Source organism: Dipodomys merriami, unplaced genomic scaffold, assembly GCF_024711535.1.
Source record: "Dipodomys merriami isolate MVZ:Mamm:240054 unplaced genomic scaffold, mDipMer1.0.p SCAF_104, whole genome shotgun sequence".
Lineage (NCBI taxonomy): Eukaryota > Metazoa > Chordata > Mammalia > Rodentia > Heteromyidae > Dipodomys > Dipodomys merriami.
This window is the reverse complement of record NW_027202316.1, coordinates 4,918,343-4,928,089: the sequence shown is the minus strand read 5'-3', so window position 1 is coordinate 4,928,089 and position 9,747 is coordinate 4,918,343. Positions and strand designations below refer to the sequence as shown.

Genomic DNA, 9,747 nt, shown 5'->3' with positions numbered 1-9,747 from the left:
CCTCTCATTCTCAGCCTCTCAAGTAGCTATGATTACAAGCGTGAGCCACCAATAGCCAGATCTTGATGCAATCTTTAAAATTCTATAACACCACCATCCCTAATCTTTCCCTTTGGGGGAAGATTCTGGAATTCGGAGCTTGTACTCCGGGCCTTGCTTAGCTTTTTCACTCAAGGCTGGTGCTCTACCACTTGAGCCACAGCCAAAGATAAGAGTCCAATAGACTTTCCCGTCTGGTCTGAGCATAAATTGTGATCTTGAGATCTCAGTCTCCTAATAATCAGTAATCTTCATAGGATTATGAGTGTGAACCAATGGCTCTCTGCTAATCCTTAATCATTCTATAAACCAGAATAGTCAGATTAATAGTCTCCCAGGATAGTTCCAAATGTTGAATGAAATAATGTATTTTAAGTAGTAAAAGTAAATTGCTCACAAAATGTCAGCTTTTCCTAGTTCGGCAATGGCTGTTGCAAATGAGTCTTTTCAACACTCAGATTTCAAGGCTTGTGGAATGGTCCATGAGAACACTTCCAAACCTGGCCCTGAGCGGGACCTGCTCTTCTGCAAAATATGACCTCCAAACCTGAAAAGATTTCATCTTCAAGTAGGATATGTGGAAGTCTATGCCACTAACTAAGGCAAAGAAATGCACCTACAAAAACCATGTTCTTGCAGAAAATTTGAGACTATTAGTGTTTCAACTTAATATTTTAACCTAAATCACCTACCCACCCTCCCCAATGGGAAATCCATGACATTTGAAACTCTGCCCATTGCGCAATGCATTTCCTATGATACACTGGACAATGTGATTTTCGATGGTTGGAGTGCAGACATCTCAGTTGAAGAAAGGGCAGCCTAGGATAGGGCCTGATGCCCAGTTCTGCTGGAGGTCTGGGGGCTCAGGAATGGCAAGATGCCCTCATCTTCTGTCCTCATGTTTGCCCCGCAGATGTTTGGTGGAGACTGATATAATGGGTTGCAGTGTGCACAAGGCTTGGGTGAGCAGCCCTAGTGCACACTGGGTGTGTGGCTGCCACTCCCACTGCTGAGCTGCTCACAGGTCTCCAACTGGGAGCTGCTATTGCTGCTGAGCTCTCTGCTTGAGGCCTGGGAACTGAATGGAGGGACTGCCTTAATTCCAGGGCTTCTCTGAGCACACAGGGCTGTCCACACCCACTGCCCCTAGGCCTGAGGCGGCCTTCGTTATTCTGCTCATATCCAAGTAGCCATTTACCCAATCTTCTGAGTGAGGTCCACCATGGAACCCCAATGAAGAAAGTGAGGTGGGCAGAGCTCAGGCCACACCAGCCAGACACAAGGGGCTGTGTGGCAGGAGGTGGGAGGGCAGCCCCAGCTCATTGGGCTGCCTGTCCCACCACCCAGTCCCTGGTGAGTCCCTGGCCCTGCAAGCCTATGCACTTACTTTCTGGAGGGCTTCCTCAGGGAAGGGCTCCTCTTGTTGTTCCAGCTCAGGAAGCCTGCCCTGCGGGGAGGCTCCAGCTCCCTGGAGAGCTTGGAGCTAAGACAAGGAAGTGGCTGTGAGAACAGCAGGCTCCACACTGGGGCTCCCTCCCAGGGCTCCTGGGGACTCAGAAGCCCAAGCACCCTGCCTTCAGCAGGTCTCAGGGGGAGCCTGACTCAGGGTACAAACTCTCAGGGGCTGGCACTGGGGATCCCCATGTTTGTTGCCTTCACTGTCTACCCCAGCTCACCTTTCCAATTCACTTAGGCGCTTCACATTGTTCAACCAAGACAGAGAAGTCAGGTCAGGAGCCACGTGGAGCTCCTCACTTGTGCTCTGTAGTTCCTTCATGAGTGCAATCACCTTGTATTCCTGGGTGAGAGAGAGGACAGAAGGGTGATGGGCCTGGAGGAGTGCAGGGTAGGCCAGGCAGTAGACTTTGGGTCTCTCCATGGTCTCACTCCTGTCTCTCTCTCACACCCTCTGCTCATGTCTCTACTGAGATCAGGTGTCCACCCCCAGGAAGCTATCCTAGATTCCTGGCTCAGGGCCCCATCTCCCGTCGTCTGGACCCAATGTGGCCATCTACAGAGGCAAGGGACCTGCACAGCCGGCCACCTGCAGTGGAAGGTGCCATTTTCTCACCTCTCCTAGTCTTTGCCTTGCAAGGCAAAGAATCAATGTGCTAAGAAAATACTGCTTGAACCCCGAAGGCTGCCTTACCACTTGGTGCCCCACCAAGTCTGTCCAGCAGAGGGCAGGCTGAGTGCACAGCTGGACTAGGATTGCTCTCAGTCTAGGGCAGGGATGCCAGAGGCCTGAGGACAGGTTGCTCACTGCTCAACTCTCTGTGGACATGGCAGAGACTGAGGCTTCAGTGACAAGGCCATGCTATTCCCACATGCTATGTCAGCTTGAGCACCTGCTGTCACACGGCCACCCTCACTGACCTCCCTCTGAGACATGGCCAAATGTCATCAGCAGCACTGAGGTCTGGGGGCATGGGGCATCAGAAATAGCATTGCTGTGGGACTCTGGGGCTGGGGAGGACACGGGCTCTTGCTGGAGGTCAAGGGGCAGCAAGAGGCTCTTTGTCCCCACTCTGCTTTCCCAGAGCTGGGGCCCTGTTCACTCACATCCTTGGAATCTTGGTCTTTGTGCAGTGAGGCCAGGTGACTGAGGATGGTGCCCAGGTAAGGGACTGTGCCCTCGGGATACTCCTGTGGCATTGGGTGCAGAAAGATCAGAAGGGTCCTGTTAAGCTCCTCCCAAGATCCCCAGACTTACCCCAGCCCCATGGAGCCATCTGCCTAGCAGAACTTGGAGAAGACAGGTTCACTCCTCAATGATCCACCCTCTACCCCATACCAAGACACAGCCCTGCATGGGGAAATCCATCTGGCCTGGTCCCCTCCAGGGCTGACACTTGACACCCATGCAAGGTCTGTGGCCCTGCCCTTCACCTGCTCCTGTGCTCTTGCATTCCTTACTGTGGTGGCTGCAATGCATTCCTGCAACATGCCATCTGAGCAGGTCGAGGTCAGCTATGATGGGGGCATGCAGGGAGTGGGCCAACAGCTTGGTAGCGTTGGGGGAATCCCCTCAACTGCTCCTTCTAGAAAGCCCCTGGCCTCACAAGTTGCTGAGGCTTCCTGAGGCCTCTCTTGAGTTTCTTCCAGAAGGTCATGTATTTTGAATCTGGCTCCTGGCAGCATTGAGCATTGATGTGAAAAGTATTTATGATCTAACTATTCAGGCCCTCAGTGTCCCCCCTTTCCATGTGGTGTAACAGCCATGGCTTGGGCCTTAGGATCTCAGGCTCCCGGTGACTATCAGCATTCTATGCCTTGGCAGACCAGAGTGTATGACAAGGTCTTTCTCCATGGTGGATGTGGACATTTGCGTGCCCTAAAAGATGTTTCTGTGGCTGCCTGGTCTGGAGGAACCCGCTGACCCACGTGACTGGCAAGGCTTCCCTCCTGGGATGGGAAGGCCACCCAGAAACCAAGCCAGGGCCTGGCTTGGCGGTGCCAGGCAGGCAGGTTGTAGAGAGGCAGCCTCATCACAGGCCACACTCAGGAGGAAGCTGGACAGGAAAGTGGACATCCCCAATCCTATCACTTCCTCCAACCTCCTCAGGCACCCAAGCTTGCCTCCTGAGGAAGCAAGCATTGCCCAGGAGAAAGGTGCACCCACCTGACAACCAACCCCCACGTCTTCTTCAGGCCTTGGAGCTGGCTGCTCTGCAGAGCACACATGATGGGAACGAGGGTGCAGCTATTCTTAAGAAGGTGGCTCTCCTACGGGTGAGGAAGGGGTGAGGTGAGCTGTGGAGGGAGCTCCTTGTGGTCCTGCTTTGGCCCTGGGGCTGAGCCTTTGTTCCTGGGCTGAATGCAGAGAGCATAGGGGAGAGGGTGGAATGGCAGTGGAAGCAGAGCAGGAGTGCACACAGTGCAAGCCAGGGCAGAGCACAAGGAGGGCTTGAGGGTTCAGGCAGTGGCTGTGAGTGGGCAGGCAGCACCTGGTGAGTGTGGGAAAGGGCAGAAGGGTATGGGACCGCCTCCTGTGCATACCAAAGCTGTGTCTATCCAGTGCTCCAACACCTGGGCTCTCTCTGCTGCCTCTGTGCTGTGGTTCCCAAGGCATGTGCTGATCACACAGGTGTGTAATTTTTCACAGTGCTCCAGGATGGCCAGCACAGTGGGTGCCAGGTGCTCCAGACCCTCCTCGTGGTCAGGTTGAGCATATATATAAGTCAAGCATTGCTCAGGGATCAGCCCTTTGAACAGTTTCTGCAGAGAGGAAACAAAGGGTCAGCGTGACTCTGCCCTGAGGCAGGTGTGGCAGTAGAGGTACAAAGGAAAGCCCGCACGCCCAGCCCTGCCAAGCTACTCACCACCGCCATGAGGGACAACTGCTTCACCTTCAGGTCGGGCAACCACTCTAGCACATGAGCTGTGTCCTCATCATGGTCTGACTCCATCATCGAAATCAAGGCTGGCTCCCTGGAGGAAATCTGCAAATCTCCCATGTCACAACAGTCCCAGGGATCTGGGTGCATAACAGCTGGCTTGTCTGCCTTGCTAGATGGCAGGTGTGCAGGCTCTGGCTCGGCAGCACAGGGCAGAGCACCATTGGTGTCTTCAGCCACTGGCAGCTCATTGTCTTCATCCAAGTCATTAATTGGATGAGAGTCCCCTCCTAAGCCTGCATCAGTGTCCAGTTGTGCAGATGGGATGGGTGCTACATCTGGGTGGGCGGCAGAGGCTCCTGTATGGGTGGCTCTGGCTGCTCAGCAACAGGCTCAAGGCAGTCAGCCTCTCCAGCAAGCGGGCAAGACTGCACTTGCTCCCCAGGTGCAAGGAGAGCAGACTCCCATTTTTCCTCTCCTGCAGCCTCTAGCTCTGGCCCTGAGCTGTTCCCTGCAATGGGCTTTGGAGCCTCTGGTTGAACTGCAGATGCTTCTCCTTCTTAGATGGGTGGTAGAACTGGGTCAGTCTGGTCTTCAGGCCATTGGGGTTCTGGAGTGGGCACTGACATCCTGTCTTCTCTTGCATGCACTGGCACATCAATTGCTGGCTCTAAAGCTATTGGAGCAACTGGGCTCAGTGCCGCTGGCAATGGGGGAGCAGCCACTGTTTTTTCACCTGAGAGAGGACCTGCATATTGCAGGTCAAGATCCAGACTTGGTGCTGGTGACGGTGGAAGGCTGTGGGCCATTGGCTTCCCTGCAGGTGGCTTCATCTCTTCAGTCAAAGATGGTGCAGGTGAGGCAGAACATCTGTCTGCCTTGGGTTCTCGCTGGAGCTCCACTGCAGCTCCTGGAGCTGAGGGGGCCTCTGAGGCTGCAGCTACTTCCAGCTCTGTCATGGTAGCCCTGCTTCTATGCGGAGTGTTGGATCCAGTGGTTCAGGTGACTCTTGTACACTGGTTTTCTCATCAAGCCTTGCAGCTGGTCAAACAGCTGCAAGCAATGATCTCCTACAGCACTGCCCTGCCCTCAGTCATTCCTAAGGCCATGAGACCCCTGCCTGCCTGAGAAGCCCCAGTTCCTGGACTCCACCCCAGGAAGCCTAGCAAGGACAGGTTTCATGCCAAGCCATCCAGGCTCCTGGACTGTCCTGATGAGGGCACCATGGTAGGCTGGGAGCTGCCTTCAGGTGGAGAAAGCTTGGAATCCCCCACCTGTTCTGTCCTTTGCCAGCCCATGCTACTCACCCTCCAGCTCTGGCTGCTTGGGATGCATGTGTGGGCCTGCTGCTCCTCCACAGAGCCAGGCACATTGCAGTTTAGATATGTTACCATGTGTTACAGGCAGATATGTCCAGTGCTTCAGTGAAATCCTCTGGGTACTCTCTCATCCATGAGCCCAATATGAAAGAAAGCTCTAGATGTAGTGGGAGAAGCAGCAGAGTTAGAGGTTGGGCCTCTCCTCCTCTCAGACCCCCTCAAGCACAGGTGTGGGAGCTGGGCTCCTGGGCCTGCTCCAGTCCATAGCCCATGGCAGGCCTGGTCACCTGGCTGCACTAAAAGACCTTGCTACACAAGGGATGCTACTCCACCTACATCACAGGTAAAACCCCCCCACCCACACGGAGCTCCTGGTGTCCCTGGGCATGCTCCTCAAACTGTCAGCCCTGGGGTGCCTTGTCCCCAGAACCCAGAATGTCCTCACTCATGCAGCCTCTAGTGGCCTCAATGTCCTAGAGCCATGTGACTGGTCTTTGCCTGACTCTCAACCAAAACAACACACCCTGGCCCTTGTGCACTCACGAAATCCTAGAGGATTGTCCATGATGGCACAGTGTAGGCCTCGCTGACCTGTGTGGTCCTGAGGTTTCCCAGGGCAGGCACGTGGGACTGGCTGGTCACAGTGCCAGAGGCTTCTCCCACACTCTCAAGTACAGAACAAGCCAAACTAACTCCCTGCGTGGACACATTTCTACCTGGACTTGAGCATTCCTTTAGGAGTGGCTGCTATTTCCCTTTGCCCAGGCCTCTCCAAAGCCAGCTCTCCACTGCACCCACCATGAAGACACATGCCTTCCCTCCTCCCCCAGGCACACTCACTGCTGCAGGTGCTCCTGCATGCCTGCCTTCTCCTCATAATCAAGGAAACGGCTGTATCTAGGGGTCACCATGAGACTGTCACATGCACTGTGTCTACATGTGAAGTCTACAGTCCCAGTGGTCTCTCTGGCCACAGGATGGAACTCAGGATAACAACGATTTCCCTGTTCTTTTCACTGAGTGGTTCTAAGTGTCTAGAAATGTATCCCCACACAAGGTGATGAGCCCAGTACCTTCCTCCCACACACCGGAATTAGCACAGGGTCTGTCAGGGTTTCCCTTGCGCTTCCTAGTGAGGTTCATGTAGGTCAGGACATCCATATGGGACATCAACCACCACTGTCAATTTGGAAAATGCTTTTCTTGAGGTCTTATTCATAGGAGGCCTCGATGTAGAGAAGGGGGCCTTCATGAGAGAAGGGGCTTCTCCCAGTCCGCCCACAGCCCTGCGCTCCCCGGGGTGTAAGGTCATAATGTGGTCAGGCCTGTTCAGGGCCCATCGCACCGCTCCAGCCTCAGGCAGTGAGGATGTTAGTCCTAGCATGCCAGTAGCCAGGATCCAAGCAGATCCGCACTGGTGCAGCACATGCCAAGGCCTAGCCAGTGGGCCTGTCCCAAGGATCAGAGGTGGCGCTTACCTATTGAACAGCAGGTTCAATACGGATGGGCAGTCATGAAAGTGTGGTATGTCCCCAGAAATACTGGGATAAACAAGGCATCTCCGAAGAGCAGGGCAGGTACTAAGTGGTCTACTAGCTTCTCCACTTTGCCTCCCTGCAGGTATCCTGCCTTGCAGGGATCAGAATAAGTTGGAGCTAAAACCCACCCAAACTGGGGTGAAGAAATGAGACACAGTTCAAACATGGAAACAGCAGCACACTGGGAAAAGGATTGGGGCCATACCATGAAAATAGCCTGGGCTGGGTTCGCATGCGTGCGCGCGGGCGCGCGCACGGACGCACACACGCACGCACGCACGCACACACACACACACACACACACACTCTCATGAATGTACCCACATATGGGATCTGAGGCTGCCAGAAGGTAGTAGGTGAGGGGACTCACCCTCCCTCCTCCTTGATTCACCTGTGGGATGCATGGTTGAGTTCTGCTCAGGTGACCTGGACAGGGGATTACCCAGCGCCTTCGAACTATAATCAAACTCTCTCTGTGGAGTTGTTCTGCGGAATAGCAGGCAACAGCAGGAAAACATCCTGCTGCCCCTCAGCTTTCCATACAACTGAGCTGGCTCAGCTGCACAGCAATGTGGGTGCTGGTAACCTGGCCCTTTTGACATCATCTCTGGAGATGACAGCACCAATGGAGGTCCCCTTTTCTGAGCCTCAGCCTCAGAGCAGACCTCTGCAAATGGCCCCTGAGTGCTGGCTGGGCCCCGTGGCAGGTCAGGAGAAAATCTAGACACACTCCAACCTCTGTCCTCTATCCAGTTAATGTTGTGGTTATGAGGACACACTGGGCTCACATCCGATCCCTCCTTCCAGTTTAATTGTCTCCCCATGTACAAGTGCCTGTGCTTGCCTGCCTCCTCCAGTCACCCACTCACTCCTAGGGCTTCCACCCAGCACCTGCTTGAGGATGTCATACACTGAAAGGACTCTGTGCCCATCCAAGGCTTGGGAACCCTACAGCTGGTGTCCATCATTTTCACTGCACTCTTGTAGACATTCAGCCCCTGTACATTGTGTCTAGACAGAATAAACTGCCAACCAGTTGTCCTTGTCTAGACCTCTTATTCCTGCAGTGGGAGCTTCTGGGAGGAGGATACCAAGTTCAAGGCTAGTCTGACCTAGGCAAGAGATTCTGTCTCAAATCCATGCAAGCCAACAATGAACAAAAGAAACAAAAAGGAAATGCAAGATCTGAGCTTCACATGGGGTGAGAATTTCACAAGTGTAGACACAGACGAGGTTTGTTCAACACACCTATTGAGAGAGGTATATGCATGACCTCACATACATTCATCCACACAGACACAGTAGCACGCATCAATGTGCATCCATATGGATCCTCACATGCATGCATTAGAGTGAGATGCTGAATTCAGCTCTGCCTGCCACAATGTTTGTGTGCTAATGAGAGGATGGGTGAAAGGTGGGAAGCTGAAAAGAATGGGCTGTTTGTTCAGTGTCCTGTATCCTCAGCTCTCCACTCTTCTGGAGAGTGGGAACATGTGGCAGTTTGGGGTCCAAGAGGATTTGAGGCCATTCTCTGGGATCATTCAGTGGGCTGATGGAATGAGGGGCGAGGGCATGGAGAGCCAGTGATTTCTGCACCACGTTCACTGAGGCAGAAGTGGAAAGTACACACGGCGATCATACTAATGAAGGGAAATGAGCGCAACTAAGATCCTAGGGCTGAGATCATTCTGGTGCCATGGAGCAGGGGGAGAGTAGGTGGAGAGTGCTGGAGCCTGGACTTGGATTTGGTGATGTGGAGAAATGTGGAGATGGGAGGCCTTCACTTTTCAATTAACAGGGAAGTGGACGAGTGTTTCCACCGTGGGCAATTTGGGCAGGGGAGGGAGACCCTTGGCATCCTTCTGCCTCTAGATTCTGGCTTCTCCCTTCCCTGTATGCTATCTTTTCCCATATGCACCATCTCCCTTGCTCAAGATGTCACAGTCATTGCCCAAAGCTCTGATGATGGCGAATTATACTCACTGGCATTGTTCACGCATGTAGGGCCACGGAGGTGTATGCATTCAGCCCAACTTGGAGCCATGGGGGGGGGGGTTATGGGAAATGGAGTCCAGGGCTTCCTGCTCCAAAGCCACCCAACAGAAGCACTGAGGCAACATGGTGTCCACTGACATCACTAGGACCATGCTACTGGTCCTGCCAACCATGGTGCTGATCCTGCACTCTATCTTGATGACATAATGCCTGCCTCCTCCTGCCGGTCCTGACGAAGTGACCACTGTGTGAGGGCTGCAGGTAGAATCCAGGCCTTTGACAAATGAATTGATGTACCTTTTCTTATCATGTTATAACATTATAGACTTAATCCTTTTTAATTTCCCAAAGGTAATATAACAACCATTCACCTCCCAGGGTGGTGTGGAATAAAAAATGGAAGGAGGAGTATGGCACAATCAATTCAGCTCCACCATAGTAAGTACTTTCCTTGTCTCCACCCCAGGGTTCATCCCCAAATCTCATTCCTACAGCTTGTAATGGCACACATAT

At 53.3% G+C, this 9,747-nt stretch overlaps 1 protein-coding gene across 1 annotated transcript; it reads right to left on the bottom strand.

The window, feature by feature from the left end:
- Nucleotides 1-7: 7 nt before the first annotated feature.
- On the bottom strand, nt 8-9,659 carry LOC138811136 (ral guanine nucleotide dissociation stimulator-like). The gene is made up of 6 exons (XM_069998775.1): nt 4,365-9,659; nt 4,042-4,260; nt 2,605-2,688; nt 1,719-1,840; nt 1,430-1,525; nt 8-1,120 (listed from the first exon to the last, which is right to left on the bottom strand). Exons 1-6 carry the CDS (start codon nt 4,527-4,529, stop codon nt 1,015-1,017), a joined length of 792 nt encoding a protein of 263 aa, XP_069854876.1. The 5' UTR covers nt 4,530-9,659; the 3' UTR covers nt 8-1,014.
- Nucleotides 9,660-9,747: the final 88 nt, after the last annotated feature.

Excerpts from the sequence above, each read along its gene's own strand:
- LOC138811136 (XM_069998775.1), bottom strand. The coding sequence starts at position 4,529 with ATGCACCCAGATCCCTGGGACTGTTGTGACATGGGAGATTTGCAGATT. Across the intron at positions 1,841-2,604 it reads AAGACCAAGATTCCAAGGAT|GAATACAAGGTGATTGCACT; the intron begins GTGAGTGAACAG and ends TCTCTCACCCAG. Across the intron at positions 1,526-1,718 it reads CGCCTAAGTGAATTGGAAAG|CTCCAAGCTCTCCAGGGAGC; the intron begins GTGAGCTGGGGT and ends TCCTTGTCTTAG.